This window comes from Notolepis coatsorum (genome assembly GCF_963971535.1).
Source record: "Notolepis coatsorum genome assembly, chromosome: 10".
In the NCBI taxonomy this organism is placed as follows: Eukaryota; Metazoa; Chordata; class Actinopteri; order Aulopiformes; family Paralepididae; genus Notolepis; species Notolepis coatsorum.
The window spans coordinates 12,785,663-12,802,999 of NC_140174.1; the positions used below are offsets into that span (position 1 = coordinate 12,785,663).

The window sequence follows — 17,337 nt, forward strand, 5'->3', positions numbered from 1 at the left end:
TGTTGTTTTCCGAGTAGACGTGGCTTCTTCACCTACTCTCCTTCCTGATTATCTCCCAGTAATCTATATATATATCCCTGCCTTCATCATTTCCCGTTGGAGGTAATCATTGGAATAAGATGTCCCCTGCACTGGTACAGGCCACACACAGTACACACTGCTAAACACCACCCCACCCCTGTCTGTCAACTATATTCAGTTCTTCCAAATGTAAAGCTATATATTGATTGATTGAAAACGTTATGAACAGATAGCAGAAGAATGGGTACAATACAGTACGGCTCAATACACACAATTGTTAAGGGAATGCAGACCAGAGAAAGACTTTCGTCTCATTTACATCAAGGTCCCCCATTTTCAATTCATTATAACATATATGACATACAGTACTGCTACATCTATGACATACCAGATTTACAAATACAGTACTGTTTGTGATACAAAAAGAGTCTAAATTTAACATTTGACGTAGAAACTGTACATTGGAGGAGGTATCCACCAAACCATTCATAGCACTGTTTCATGTCCCATTGCCCACAACTGGAGACTGATTACAAATTTCAACGTTTATTATTTTGTCTGTACACACACACACACAGTCAACAGATATTTCATCGAAAGTGGAATTGTTAATAGCCAAAATGTATTTAAATCATGAATGTTACAAAATTGTATCCACAAATGTAGTGTGACTGTTGAAAGGCCCTCATCCAATGTTCTTTATTGTGATGATTTTTTATCTTCATCACATTCTTTTCGTGACTCTTCCTCGTCCTCATCGCTTTCTGCTCGCACTTCTTCCTCTTCATCATCATCATCATTTGAGTCTTCTTCACTTGAATCCTCATCTTCAGCAGTACTAAATAAAAACAAGAATCAACAGTTAAAACATAGGCTATACCTGTCAAACGATATCCATCTGTAATCGAAGGGCCCGGGGGGTGATTTCCTCATGAATATTATTATTATTATAAATATATGAATGCACTGTCTCAAAAGTCTCACCGTTGGGGTCTGTTCAGATTCATACATTCTCTTCCAGAGTCCACATCAAATGGATCTGCAAGATACAGAACACATAACAGACGTCACCATCTCAGCAATGTGACATATTCCTCACCAAGTTAGGGGCAACTTTCCAAGCGATGTAGGAAATCCCCCCCCCCCCCCCCCCCCCCATACACTGTAAGAGGCGTTAGCGTTCACATGCAACATTTCTGGGTCAACCGGCCTGGAATCCCGACAACACACGACAGGGTTTACATTTCCCAAGATTTATATAAAATGTGAATAATGTCAACAATTCACAAGATTTGTATTCATGGTGCTCTTCACAAACTCCTTCACCTCTCATCAAGCACGTAATTCACGACATGCTGTGACCTAGTTGGCTGAATGAAACCTCCCGTTGCCGTCTTGGTATGTGCTTGAAGCTTTTTTTTTTCTGCGGTTAAACTGGTCTAATTTAATTTGTCTTTGCAATACACATTTCCCAGCCGCTAGTCAATATACACCAAGCATTACAATCAATGATTGGACAAACATACGTGAAGGTATGGCGGTTTTTCCTGCTAAGCCGACCCCTTTCTCAAGTTCTTTGATTAGTAGAGAGGCCAGTTCTTTATCCAATAAGGCCCTTTTTAATATACCCTGTTATGTTTATTTTCTTGTTTACTGTGGATTCATTTTATTTGCTTATTTTACCAAATTTGGTGTGACTAAAAGTGTTTTGAAACAGCCTGACTCTTTAAAGCTGGACTATAAAAGATTGGCACCCTGTGGCCGTTCGTGGGAACTGCACCCTTTTTAAACCTTATTTGGCCAGGATGGGGTCATCGAGTACGGATGCTGTTTTCCAGCCCTGGCTCACACCCGCACAGAGACACATTATTCACACTCTCTGCCTCTGAGCGGCTGCATTGGAACCGTTGGGGGTTAAGTACCTTGCTCAAGGGTATCAAACCGGCAATCTTCTGGTCACAAGCCCAGTTCCGTAAACATGGCAGATAAGACAAAATGGCAACAAAAAAAGAAAACATTTCTTAAAGAAAAGTAACCTTGGGCACCGTTTTACATTTGTGTCGTTCACATTTCAGGGCTTTTTGCTATAAAAAAAAAAGCCCAACAGTTGCTGTAATTTCCTGTGACTTAAAAACATAATTTCAATAAAATAGCAAACACAAACACAAGTTATTCATGTAAGTACAGTGTATAAGATTGTACAATTAGTTAGGGCGGCTACGTGGCGTAGTGGGCAAGGCGCTCACCACGAAATCTGGAGACGCTGGGCTCGCCTGTTCGAGCCCAGCGCTCCACATTTGCTTTCAGTTTAGCTGGTCGTCCGTACTAATACACATTGGCCGTATTAGGGGGTGGGAAACTGATGGGTGGGGATCGGGCGTTGTGGACAGCGACTCCTACAGGTCGGTTGGTGCGCCTGCGCAGTAGAATCAGGAAGTGTCGGGGGCAGCGTGAGCCTCCCACGCGTTACTCCTCGCCACTGAGAGATCGAGCTGCGCAGGTGAAAAGATGCGACTGCTGTTACCTCAAGTACCGGAGGGGACTTGTGCTACTGTATGTATGACTTAGTCCACATTGCAGCCGGCTTGTGGGAGGCAAGAAACAGCGTTCGTGACAGGGGAGGGTTGAATTGGATGATACGAAAATTGGGATGGGAGAAAAATATAGAAAATGGGAGAAAAAGTGGATAAAAAAAAAGATTGCACAATTAGTTTAACGTTGAGCGTGAATACACACACCCGCGCATGCACACACACAGTGGGACAGAGAACCGACCAATCACATAGTAGACAATGATGGGTCTGTTTCTAAGCCTCAAGCTTTCGCTGCAAAAATAAAATTTAAAGTAAAAAAATTAAATCTCAAAAAGAAACACATGGTGGCACGTTGTCATATTGGCGCTGCGCCTTTATACCATTGATTAGGGAAATACTTGCATTTCATGCTCTAGAAATGAGACTGTATGTAGCCTTTTATGGATTTCATTCATGGCACTGGTCGTTGCCCGGTCAGAAAATCTAATACGACAGACATAAGAGAGTTCCTAAAGACAAGATTGTAAACCAAGGATAGCAGAGCATGTGTACCGCGTTTCTATTTGGACTTCCAACGTACGAGTTATGGCTCTTCAAAGTTTAACATTTACATTTATATTTAGTCATTTAGCTGATGCTTTATCCAAAGTGACTTACAAGTTCTGTACAACAGGTCAGCAGGAAGGGTACAACTCTTTCAGCCGAGTAACAATGTTCATCAGACAAACAGTATTGAAACTTGGGTGAGACATAGTAGGTAGTAATATAGTCAAGGGAGATTATTTAGTGGAAGAGTGCATGATAGTAGAAGACAGTAAGAAGGTTAGTCGTTTTTTTCCCTCTCCTTCATTTCAGATATTGATTGAAGTAGCGTGTTTTTAGTCTACAAGAAAGATTGGTCGGGATTTCGACTGTCCTAACTGACCTATCTGTTCAGCTGTTCTAACTGTCCTGAACAATGTGCGTAAAATGGTGCAATAAATCTTTTTGGTGTGATGCATTTGCACAACATTGTCTATCATTGTGCCAAATTCATGTTTCTATGGCTACATTTACCTTACAGGCCTTAACCCTTTCACTACCACACTACCAAAGGGTTAACCCTTTCACAGCAACAATACAGAAGGATAACCCTTTCACTGCCACACGACAAAAGGGTTAACCCTTTCACAACCACACTACAGACTGTGGTGGTAGTAAAAGGGTTAATACTAAATTCAGATTGAATTTCTTTTTTGCTTTGATCCAACCACTATCCTATCCACTACTATCCTAAAGAATGGATTGCGTGGTGCCAATTGCACCCTTAACGGCGCGAATTTGGCACGGTATCTGCTCCATCTTTGTGAGCTAACCACTAAGGGACATTGCGCGGATGAGATACTAGCGCAGACACGCCCATAAGTGTGCAGTTTTCTCCTGATCTGCTCCAGCACAGTTTACTCGCGGAGCAGTCTGCACCTGACAGAGGTGTTGGCAGATATCAGGAAAGGGAAAAATAAACCCGAAATGAGGCAGACATAACAGTATTTTTCACCATTAGGATTCCGTTCATTTCATATTGTATTTCGTTTACTTCGTAATGTATAGAGCTTGCTTATACATTGTGTCCTTTGTTTTTGTCACTATCTTTCGTCATTGCATTCGTTTGTCATCCCCAAATAAATTATTTTGAGCAGACCTGTCCATAGTGCAGAATCTTTATACCGAATTTAGGCACTGTGCCAGTGAAGATATTTAATAATTAACGAATATTTTGAGTTGTATTTAATGTTTAGTTAGGATAATAGAACCTGCATTATCATATACTCCAGAATACACTTTTCATTGGCCATGTTTCCAGCTCCTCATGGACCCGATGAAACATTCTAAATTACAATCGTTTTCGCTTGGTGGTACAATTGGAACGTGAGTGCAGTCAATCATTATAATAATAATAATCTTTATTTATATAGCACCTTTCATACAAGGATTGCTGTTCAAAGTGCTTTGTATAATGAATACATAATAAAACAAGCAGCAAGAGCAATGCATAACACAAATAAAAGTTGCAGCATGATGCAAAATCAAAATCTCGTTTCAAAATCAATCAATCAATAACGCCGACAACAACGTTAAATAATAATATTTAAATAATAAATACGATTGCATGGGATCTCTGGGTGGCTGGCTCAATATCATCCTTGATTTCATCCAGTAGATCAAGGATTGCTTGAGCTGGCAACCTGTGTCTCCGGATGATTTCGGTCTCACTTAAATAAAAAAGTGATATTCTCCTTCGAAATATTCTTTCACGGGCATGCCTGGCATTACGAGGCCTGCGTCTGGCAACAATTACTGCTGCCATGATCACCTATGAAGCTGGCAGTGACGCTGGAATGATGCCCCTTTATAGCGCTTAGGGCTTTGCCCTTAGTTATCACCTTGTCTCTGAAGATGGTAGGTGCGTCGCATTAACTGCTCGGTGCAATTTGCGCCGGGCTTTGTGGATTGGGAGCGTTTTTGGACGAGGCTCATTTGCATAGAAAGGGGAACATGTTCCGCCCATATTACCTCATTTAAATATGCGCTAATTGCACTGGACACAATGCTGATGGAACGCAGTTTACCACCTCATTTTACCCATTGCGCCTCCTCTGTGGATAGCAAACTGTGTTTCAGCGCTATTTGCACTGGCTTTGCGTCGGAAAAAGCTGTGCAAACCCTTTGTGGATTCCGCCCTAAGTGTGTCAAAACCTGCACGGACTACAGCGTATGACGTATATCATGCCAGTTAGGGTACCTTGTGTATACTGCACCTTGTGTATACAGCACTTTGTGTATACTGTTTACTTTTACTCTTACTCATAGTATATATTCAGATTCAAATTATTTGTCTATATTTATTGAGAGTAACGTATAAGTTTACATTGTTTATTTTTCTCATATTTCTATATTCAGATAAAATTGTATTGCCTATATTTAGAAGAAAATCTCGGTATCTGCCACTTAATTTGGGCCACTTCGACTTGTAGTATCATGAAACATCTTGTTCTCACTATTTTGGGACAGGTTGGTAGATAGACCGACAGACAGACGAGTGGATGGACACTTTGGACAGCCCAACCTATACTCACCGCCGGTGGCAGCTATAAAAAGACCCTCCAAGGCAAACAGGTGACTAAATAATAGATGATCAGAGTTTCGGCCCCACGCTCCTCTCCTCTCCTGTCTTCCATATCAGAATGTAAGCCAAGCAGGCTTGAGGCCACAAGGTCACTTCGTTGGAACTCATGGAGCGGCTGGGGGAAGTGAATGAGTAACACTTTCTAAAGAACTAACACTGAAGTGCCCTTGAGCAAGGCAGTTAGCTGATCAGTGGAAGACTGTGCACTAAGCAGGGAAAAGATGAATAACACCATATATGCTCAGAACATCTATATATAAATAAAAGTATGAGGGACAAAGCTAACCAAACTCCTCCTCCTCCGGCTCAGCGGTGAGATACTCCTTTTCCGCGGTAAGCAGCTCCTCCTCTGACTGGCAGGCAGCGTAGCGCTCCAGCAGGACTTTATTCAGATCCAGGAAGACTGGCCCCCATTTAAACTTCCGCAGCAGGATCATCGCAAGGTCCTGGAAACCTGCAGTATCAGACACGAAGGACTATATCAAAATCATGCCGGTAAGAAACGCAAGGCAATGTTCAGAGACAACATAACACGTGCCACCTGGCAGACGCTTTATCCATACATTTCAGAGTTATGAGTGCATCCTTTTTTTCCATGGGTATTAGTGTCAAGCTGCCAATTGCTGGAGAGCTAATGGCTGGTGAACTTGAGAACTGTTATGACTGTCTGACTCTTAACACATTCAGTGCCAGCCATGCGGGGGCGCTAAAGGGCTCTGTATGCCAGCGTCCACTTCAATGATAGAGCTCTCATATTTGTGGGGCGGCGTGGCTCAGGGGTAGAGCGGGTCGTCCAATGATCGAAGGGTTGGTGGTTCGAATCCCGCTCAAGCCCATGTCCATCCCACTGCCGTTGTGTCCTTGGGCAAGACACTTAACCTACTTGCCTCGTATGAATGTGTATGCATGTGAATGAATGTTGGTGGTGGTCGGAGGGGCCGTAGGCGTTGATTATTCGCCACGCTTCCGTGAGTCTGCCTCAAGGCAGCTCTGGCTGCAATTGTAGCTTACCACCACCGGTATGACTGTGTATGAACGAATAATGGACTCTGTAAGCGCTCTGGGGTCTCTGGGGTGTCACAAAGAGCGCTATATAAATCCAATCCATTATTATTATTATTATTATATTTGCAAACGCATAAACTATGTCTTAAATTATGGCTATGTGTCTAATCTGGCTGTCGCTTATCAATTACTTGTTTGCAGTCAACATTGTCGAAACGGATTGTTTTTTTAATCGGTTCATTTCCGCTTTATACTATTTTGAAAGTTTCAGGAAAATAAAGATTCTGTGATAAACGCCTGGAATATTCTGGAATACACAAAAACGTTGTAATTTTTCGGCCTATTTATGAATCGTTTTCAAATAAACGCTAGATTATCTATAGTATATGTGTACTTATGCACGCTATATATATACGCTACCCTGGACAGGCTCCAGTATGTTCAAAATTCAGCTGCCAGGGTTCTAACCCGCACCAAACCCTGGCAGCACATCACCCCCACCCTCATCCACCTCCACTGGCTCCCCATCAAATCCCGCATCACCTACAAAACCCTCCTGCTCACCTACAAATCCCTTCACGCCCTGGCACCTCAGTACCTCACTGACCTCCTCCACCCCTACACTCAGTCACGGTCCCTGCGATCCACGGACACTGGTCAGCTCTCCATCCCCCGAACCAGACTACGGACGTTCGGGGACAGAGCTTTCAGTGTGGCAGCTCCCACCCTCTGGAACTCCCTCACCGCAGAACTCCGCACCGCCCCAACTCTGGACTCATTTAAAAAACTGCTCAAAACCCACCTCTTCAACCTGGCCTTCAACCCCTAACTTTCTCACTCTATATGTATATGTTGTGTCTGTCCACTATGTTTGTTAATTTGTTACCTCCCCTCCCCCCCCCCACCCCCCTTATGTAAAGCGACCTTGGGTCCTCTGAAAGGCGCTATATAAAACGAAGTATTATTATTATTATTATTATATTATTATTATTATAAGCAGGCTGAAAAATCGAATCTCTTATTTCCTGATTGCACACACACACACACACATATGGCACACGCCGATATATAGGTGAAAAAAGTTCTGATTATCCTAAGACTGGTAAAATAGATTCCTTACCTCGGATCAGATGTTCTCTAAAAAGATTATTCCAATTCCTGAACGGCATTCCAAATATCGATCGCGTTTATTGATCCACTGGAAATATGTATTCCTCACTGTTTTGGGGCTCGGAAATGAATCTGATGAAGTAAAATAGGAAGCTGGATCCCCCCCCCCCCCCCCCCATGTGTTTCGTTTCAATCCATTCCAAATGGGTGCAGTACCACAGGGAGACGATAGGGGGCGGTATTTTCCCAATGGAGCTCAGAGAGAGTTTGCAGCACTAACGTGAGACTAGATTGATGAAATATGAATTCAAATCGCTAATAAAAAAAATAAAAAAAAGCTAGATTTATCGTCGCTGGCACTCAACGGTCGGCATGAACTAACGATAAATCTCGTCCCTGGCACTCAATGTGTTAATAATAAACACTGTTAGGATTATCTGACTCTTAACACTTTGATTGTCATGGTTAAATTCATGATATACCATCCCTTGCCAGCTCTATTTAACATGGAGAAGTTCCCCTTCTTTGCAGGGCTATAACTTTTTAAATTCTATTGCTAGATTGCCATTATTAGGGCCCATTCAATGTCCTATATGTATTGTTCATGGTGTAGCAACGTTAAACTTTTTCATTCACATATTCATACTAAAATATGGTCTAAAGCAGGGGTCGGCAACCCTAGGCACGCGTGCCTGCTTAGGCACGCGGGACCATTTCCATAGGCACGCGGGGGGGGGGGGGCAGCATAAAAAAAAAAAAAAAAAAAAATATTATTATTATTATTATTATTATTTATTTTTTTTTTTTTTACTTCGCTTTGAAATATTATTGTGAAATGTTTTGCACTGTTGTCGCATATCTCTTGTTGAAATCCTCCCACAGGTTCTTTTTTGTAAGTCGACTGTTCTGCACACCCCTATATTATGACAGCAATCAGCTGTTCCCATGTGCTCCGCTGTAGCCGGCCTCCCGCCGGCCTCCCGCAGCAGTCGCGCCAGGTAACACACAGTGCTGAGGTTGCATTCTGTGCAGTGTCATGATCAACCCCCGCTAAGAAATCAAAGCAAATTCGCACATTTCAGCCCTCGTGGACAGACGATTACGGGTTTGTGGACCGTCAGAAGGACCGTGCTATGTGTTCTTTCTGTTTGGAAAATGTAGTTTGCCAAACATCATCTGTGAAACGCCATTTCGAGACTAAGCATAAAACAAGTTTCAAGGATCAGGCGGATAAGGCAGAATCCATTAAACGTGTCGTCGCCAGGTATGGGAAGCAAGCCAGCACCCTCAAAGTGTTCACAAGCGCTAAAAAACACGCAACTGAAGCAATTGCTATCGCATTGCTCATTGCATTGCAAAACGTGGAAAGCCATTCACGGATGGCGACGTATATAGGCTTTTATCTGTACCTCATATGTTTTGTTTGAAGGCTTGCCAAATAAAGAGACAATAAAAGCAAGGATAAAAGATATCCCCACCATGTCAACGGAACGTTGCAATGGCTTTGCTGACGGTCTTCGGGTCAACATACCTCTGTGAGCAGATCTTTTCGCACATGAAGTACGTGCTCAACCCCTCCCGGAGTCGATTGACACCGACCACTCCGAAGCATGTGTCCAGCAGTCCAGCTTAAAGTGACTAATTACACCCCCCAAATAACCGGAGCTCAGCCAGGCAAAACACTGACGCGACAGGTAGGCTGCTGTTTATTTTCCTGTACATCGGTTTGCATGTTAACTTGAACTTGAACGTGCATATGCAGGGCTCTACGCATAATAGATCATACGCACAATCGCGCATATATTATTATTATTATTATTATTACGCGGCATGTGTATGTGTAGGGGAGCTGTCCACTGTGCATGTGGTGCTGAACCCCTCTCTCTCTCTCTCTCTCTCTCTCTCTCTCGTGGAGCACAGTGTGCTTTGCGTGTGCACTGTGTGTGTGCCATCATGTTAACGTTAGCCTCAGTTAAACTTAAACCTTGCGACGCCTCGTTAGATGAAGCTGTGTTCTGAGGTGTTCTGAGCTTCTGAGCTGTGTCATGTGACAATAGTACACATATTTAATTGAAACCCTTTATTTGTTTATTATTTCAATTTAGCTGGAAATACATTGCTACATCATTCAGTAACATTTGCAGAGCCTTATAACAAAAACATTATTACGGTCACCATTGTGACCAGTGCTTAATCAACACATTTTATTATTTATTTTTCTATTATTTCATTGAACATGTTAAAAGCCATTTTTCTTACTCAAAATGTGAGTATTACCAAGTCAACTTGTGTTCTTAAAACAATGACAATAAACATAGTTTTATTAGGTTGAAATAATGTGGTTGTGTACTTATTTTTCTGTTAACTTATTATGGATTGAAAACTGAGCACAGTAACTGAACTCAATATTTTTAAGTTTGGGTAACTTATTATTATTTATTTTTGTACAGTTCTCCATTAGGCCTGTAGGTGGAGCTATTGTGTGTGCTGTGTCCAAAAATGAATGGGCAAATGTGAGTGAAATGGTCGCACTGTATGCAGCTGTTTGTCTGCATTGCACCCCCCCCCCCTCCCCAACTCAGATTTAGGGTTGATACAACCATCATAATAATATTGTTAATAATAACAATAACAATAATGATGTAATAATGTAAGAATTATCATTAAAAAGACCTGATTATGAGAGAAAAAAAAATACGATGCATGGAATATTGTTGAGGCACACTAGTTACAACTATATTTCAAATAGGCACTCCATGTCAAAAAGGTTGCTGACCCCTGGTCTAAAGTATAAGTATGTTTTCATCTTTTTCTGCAGCTTTCTCCAGAACGTGATTTATAGCCCCAAATGCATTATATTGATGATCAAATACAGTTTGGTAGGAATCTGTGCGAGATCAAAAATGTCAACTGGACGTACTTCTAGAATTTACTACACGTCATCTGATGTTGACCGGATGGGCGAGGGGGCGTTTATAATTCCGTGGGCAACGTTATACCATTCATCTAATGTGGGTCATATGTTGATCATAGCAGTTTATATCGAACACGGTAATACTACATGCTAAAACTCACCCCAGTCTCCTCGGGCCGTTGGGCGATCAGCGTGGAGTAGACAGTTTTCAATTATGGGATGTTGAAATGCCCGATCTATTTCCAGGTTGTATAATAGTATATACGTCCAAATCATGTTGTTTTTTCGAGTTATTTCCACCGATCGATGTTCACTGTGTGAAGACAGAGTCTCTCTAACATTAGCGAGTGCCCGGACCACATATGGAGTGAGTCCTGCCGGGTTAAAGGTTGACATCCGGTTTCGATCTGCCGATCGGCCACCAGATGGCGCTCTTGAACCGCTAGAGGGTTGAGAGGAGATCAGCACTGTGTGTCAAGGCTGCGGAGGGGAAATATGATTTCGATCACAGATTCTATTCTGCATCGAACATTGTACATATGTCTATACTGAACACTGTGACCTCATTTTCTACTTCTAAATTACATACTATACTATGTTATTTGATACTATCTTGTCTAGCACAGTCTCTGGAGCGTAACAGTAAGAAGCATTTTGTATGAAAGTATTCTGTACTTCTGTATGACAACTATTAAAGAAACTTGAAACTTGAACTTGAACTTGAGATTTTTGAAATATTGATATCAAAGACGAGTTACGGCGTCCTCGGCAACTTGAGCATGGCGGGGAATGACGAGTCCGGCGTTTTCGGCAGTTAAAGTGTTAATAATAAACACTGTTAGGACTGCCTGACTCTTTTTTTTTTAAACTTAAATTTTTATTTAACATTTATAGACATACAACACAACATTTACAGTGACATCCATAACATAACAACATACAGATCCGGGCTCCCCCGCATCCCAGGTCCGTCCCACGCGGGGCCCAGCACTCAGCGACATCTGACTCTTAACTCATTGGGCACCAAAAACGAGTATACTCGTGTTTCGTCGCCAACGCTTGAGCGGCAAAAACGAGTTTTCTCGTTTTTAGATCCTTTGATCTTTTTCCTTTGATCCCCATTCTAAACACTCGCTCTGAGCTGCCTGTGTCTCCCTGGCACAGCTGCCTACGTTAAAATTGCAATGACAATCGAATCCCGCCAGGTGGCAGTATCGCCTACATTTTGAACTGGGGATATCAGTTGTCTTCCAGTACTGAGTTACCTCCGTCTGCTCCCCCCTCAAAGTGGATCAGGACATAGCAATCGGTCTGAGATTTGATGCCTCAAATCTATTGTTTCCCGTATGATAGCCATGCCCAATATACACGAGTAATTACGATCGCGATGGGACGACTGGGATTTATTCATTTTGGAGTGAGGTAAGGTCTATTTTAGGTAACCTGCTGGTATTTTTTTAACCTAAAACATGCTTTTGTACCGATCACAGTGTCGTATTTTACCAGACCTAAAACATGCTTTTGGTAACGATCGCAGTTTCGAGGTAAAACGACCCCCCCCCCTTGATGATTTTGTGAAGACACATATATATATATATGGTATATACCTTTGATTTGGAAATATTTGGAGTTTCAGGCGAGCAACCAGAACGATTTGGGCATAATGCATATAACACGTCATATCTCGCGATGTAGGAAAAAATACTGGATTATTTTGGAAAGGGGCGATGTTTAGCATGGAATAGCGCACAAACTAAAGTATGTAGAAATGAACTGGTTAGTCAGTGTTGGACTATAAACAATGCCTGTAAAATGAGCCATACTATTGTCTCCATAGCTATAATACAGAACACACGATGGGTCCGCAAACATTGCTAAAATGGTCAATAACGCTGGCGCCATTGAGTAGAGATGAGAAAACAGCGTGGCGGTCAATGAGTTAATAATAAACACTGTTAGGACTATCTGACTCTTAATAATTAACATTGTTAGGACTATCTGACTCTTGCCAGTGCGCTATTTATCGCTTGAGTGCCAGCGCTTTAGTCAATGAGAGGGCGAGCACATTTGTGAACGCATAAACTATATCTTAAATTATGGCTATGTGTCTAATACGCCCGCTTATCAATGACTTGCTTGCAGTCAACATGTACGAAACGGATTGTTTTTTCATCGGTACATTTCCGTTTTATACCGTTTTGAATACGAGTATAGTTTTGGAAATTTCTAGAAAAAAAAAAAAGATTCCGCAGGAATCGCCCTTTACTGGAATACACACAACACGTTGTCATTTTCCGGCTGATTTATGAATCGTTTTCAAATAAACGCTAGATTATCGATAGTATATGTGTACTTATGCACGCTAGAGAAGCGGGCTGAAAATCGATTATCTATGACCTGGTCAGCGCTAACATCATACACGTACACACAGCCACACACAGACACGTTGTGAAATATGTGAAAAAAACATCTGATTAGCCCAAAACTGGTAAAATAGATTCCTTACCTCAGATCAGATGTTCTGCAAAAAGATTATTCCAATTCCTGATCGCCATTCCAAATATCAATCGCGTTTATTTATCCAACATTAGACCTAGAAACAGATAATCCACGCTGCTTTCGGTTGCCCCAATGAATGCAATAGTCTCGGGTTACATGCCTGATAAGTAAAATGTGGAATCCGGAGTTTTTTTTTCACATGCATTTTCATTGAGTCCATTCCAATGGGTGCAATACCATCCGAGAGACGATAGGGGGCGGTATTTGTCCTTTTCGAGCTCAGAGACAGTCCCAATGATAACGTGAGGCTGGATTGATGAAAGATTTATGGATATCGCTAATAAAAGAAATACCGATTAAATAACGAGATTTCTCGTCATTGTCACTCAGCACATGGCGGCCAACAACGAGATTTCTCGTCGTTGGCACTCAATGTGTTAATAATAAACACGGCACAGACTCTGGTGCAGTGTGTTACTACGGTTTGGACCATGTATAGTATACCATCATCACTATTACTACTAATCCTGCCACCCACTACTACTACTACTACTACTACTACTACTACTACTACTACTACTACTACTACTGTTATCACTATCATCATTACTACTTGCACTTTGTTCTATGTACTATTATTATTACTACCTATCCTCCTACCTGTATGACACTTGAATTTCCCAAAGGGGGTTAATAAAGGAACACTTGACTTGACTGACCAGTGACCTACACTGGACCACAGAACTACAAGTAGCAACCACACGAGAACTCCAGCCTTACCCACAATGCAGAAGGTGGCGGCGAAGGCTTCAACGCAAGACAACTTGCAAGGCTTGCCGTAGTTGACTGGGTTGGCTGCAACGAGGTAGGGCAGCAGCCTGGGGTGAGATCCAATCATCTTGTTGAAAGGAGTCTCTTCCAGTTTGGCCCAGGAGCAGTCGATGACGGCCAGTCCACTCTGAGCCACGATCCCTCTGTGCGTGAAAACAGTTGATCCACAAATGGTTTCATTACGTAATAAATATCACAACGTTCTGGGTTTCTGAGTGTTAAGTTAGGTGATCTGCAATCTAGTAATAATAATAATAGATGTTAAGGGAACACTCCAGGGCTTTTCCTAAACAACGTTAAACTATTGTAAATGGTAAATGGTGCATTTATATAACAGCTTTTATCCAAAGCGCTTTACAATTTGTTCCTCACATTTGACCCATTCACTCACACATTCACACACCGACGGCAGAGGCAACCATGCAAGGTGCCGACCTGCTCATCGGGAGCAATTAGGGGTTAAGTGTCTTGCTCAAGGACACTTCGACAAGCTACCCGGGAGGAGTGGGAAATGGGAATCGAACCAGGAACCTTCCAATTACCAGACGATTGCTCTACCACTGTCGCCCCCCCTATATTGTGCTAATTTTATGCCAATTTTGTGCTAATTTTATGCCCGTCTTTTTTTTTTACTGCTGTGAAGCACTTTTAGCTGCAATTCTTGTACGAAAGGTGCTATACAAATAAAGTTTATTATTATTATTATTATTATTATTATTATTATTATTATTATTATTATTATTATTATTATTATTATTATTATTATTATTATTATTGTGCAACCTTATACATTGTACATTGTTGCAGGAACAAGTTGCAGGAACTTACAGCAAATGGCTTTCTTTATTGAAAATTATTTTGCCTCCCAGGCCCCCCAAGCACTAACTTGAAAACCCCGGGGAAAAGCCCTGCGCTGTGTTAAAAGAGCAGGTGAGTAAAACTCAAAACACACCTGTCTGCTGGTGTCACATACTTGGTGCCCATGGGACTCAATATGAGGCCGTTGAACCTCTGGCTGATGCGCAGGCAGCGTACGAATCCCTTACGCACCAGCTTCCTGCCGGTGCAGCGTTTAGGGTCACAGTGACCCAGGTCCCACATGGCCAGAGGACATGGTAGCTTCACCTGGCCACCTTCTGCTCCCTCCTCCGGGTGGAGGCTCGCTGGAGAACAGGGAGGAAGCTTTATTCACACAGGTGGACAAGATGGAGCATCGCAACGAGTGCCCAAAAACAACCATGTAGTCGACACTTTCAACACGTTTTCATTTTTGAGTATGTATAATATATATATTTTTTTGATCCACTTTTTCTCCCATTTTCTATTTTTCTCCCATCCCAATTTCGTATCATCCAATTCTACCCTCCCCTATCTCGAACGCTGTTTCATGCCTCCCACAAGCCGGCTGCAATGTGGACGAAGCCATACATTGCACGAGTCCCCTCCGGTACTCGAGGTAGCAGCCGTCGCATCTTTTCACCTGCGCAGCGCGATCTTTCAGCGTCAGGGGTCTGCGCTTTGGAGGGACGCCGCCCCCGTCGCTTCCTGATTCTACTGCGCTGGCGCACCAACCGACCTGTAGGAGTCGCTGTCCACAACGTCCGATCCCCAGCCATCAGTTTTCCCACCCTCTAATACTGCCAATTGTATTAGTATGGACGACCAGCCAAACTGAAAACAATGTGGAGAGCTGGGCTCGAACCCAGCGTCTCCAGCATTGGTGGTGAGTGCCTTGCCCACTGCACCACCTAGCCGCCCTGAGTATGTATAATATTTAACCCTTCCACTACCACACTAACAAAGGGTTAACCCTTTCACTGCGACAATACAGAAGGTTAACCCTTTCACTGCCACACGACAAAGGGTTAACCCTTTCACTACCACACTACAGAAGGTCCGGTAGTGGGTGGCCAGGTAGAGCAGCGGACTAAGCGTCTGTCTACCACCGCAGAGACAGTGGGATCGAATCCAACTGCCAGCGGTACCTCCGGCTTGGTCGGTCGTCCATACTTACACAATTGGCAGTGTCAGTGGGTGGGAAAGCCGGTGGGGTGGGTCCTGGTCGTTGTAAACAGCGACTCCTACAGGTCGGTCAGGGCGCCTGCACAGCGGGGGAGGGAACTGGAGAGGGTAGTGTGATCCTCCCACGCGTTACACCTCCCCAGTGAGAGTCCTCGCTGTCAGGTGAAAAGAAGCAGCTCGCTGTCTCCACAATATGTGTTGGAGGAAGCATGTGATAGACTTCAGGGCTCCCTAGACCGGCAAGTGGGGGGGAAATGCGCACAACGACCAGGAAGGGGAGGGGGGTGGTAGTGAAAGGGTTCATCTGTAGAAAATGTTTTGTAGCCGCGATGTCCAGCAATACCTACCTATAAACTACAACCACTACAACTAAGTACTAATACCACTTATACACCTGCTATCATAACTTTGTATAATAGCATGTACAATAATGCTGTATATATGGTATATATTTATTCTTATCGTGTATCCACATGTCTGTCTACTCTGTACATAGCCTACCTGCAATCCTTTGTACATATCTGTATACTATATATCTATATCTCTACATTATCCCTTACCTATTCTTACTAGTTACACTGCTGGCCAGTATGACTTACTACCATAGTGTCTTTACATATTAATACAACTCTTTACATACATCTGATTAGCCTTAGCACTATTACTCAGTAGTACTAGTAATTTATATATTTGTATACCCAGTTTAATCACCTGTACAATAATTGTATAATATTACTATTGCTCTTTACTGTTACATTTGCACTCTAGTTGGATGCCAAACCCTTTCTTGTTGTACTGTACTTGTGCTGTATGATGATGACAATAAATCAAGAGACACATTTACCTTCTAATGCTGAATGCATTTCTTCTGTGAAGGTCTCTAATGATTTCCCTTTCATCTTGTGTCTTTTATCTTTCCCCTTGTTCTCGAATTTACCCTGCTTCTTCCTCCCCATGTTGTCAACCTGCTGTCAAAGAGGTTCTATAAGTCTATTATTATTACAGGCACAACATGGTTGCAAACAGTCGACCAGCTGTTTCAGAACCGACTACACAATGTCATCTCCATTGCGAAATATACAGCGTTAGCTATTAGTCCCGTAGATATCGGCAAGTATGTTGTAAAAGAAAGACAACTGTTTAGATAAGTATAATATTATGTTTCCATGATCGATGCTAAAGGTAGTTGCATGTGCTAGCCTAGCATGAAGGAACGCGCAGACGCAGCTCCACGG

The 17,337-nt window shown here is 42.5% G+C and overlaps 1 protein-coding gene across 1 annotated transcript; it reads right to left on the reverse strand.

Annotated features, from left to right (window-relative positions):
• Positions 1 to 560: 560 nt before the first annotated feature.
• Positions 561 to 17,301, reverse strand: tsr3 (TSR3 ribosome maturation factor). The gene is made up of 6 exons (XM_084322697.1): positions 16,947 to 17,301; positions 15,033 to 15,243; positions 14,030 to 14,223; positions 6,008 to 6,175; positions 1,006 to 1,060; positions 561 to 859 (listed from the first exon to the last, which is right to left on the reverse strand). Exons 1-6 carry the CDS (start codon positions 17,056 to 17,058, stop codon positions 721 to 723), a joined length of 879 nt encoding a protein of 292 aa, XP_084178823.1. The 5' UTR covers positions 17,059 to 17,301; the 3' UTR covers positions 561 to 720.
• Positions 17,302 to 17,337: the final 36 nt, after the last annotated feature.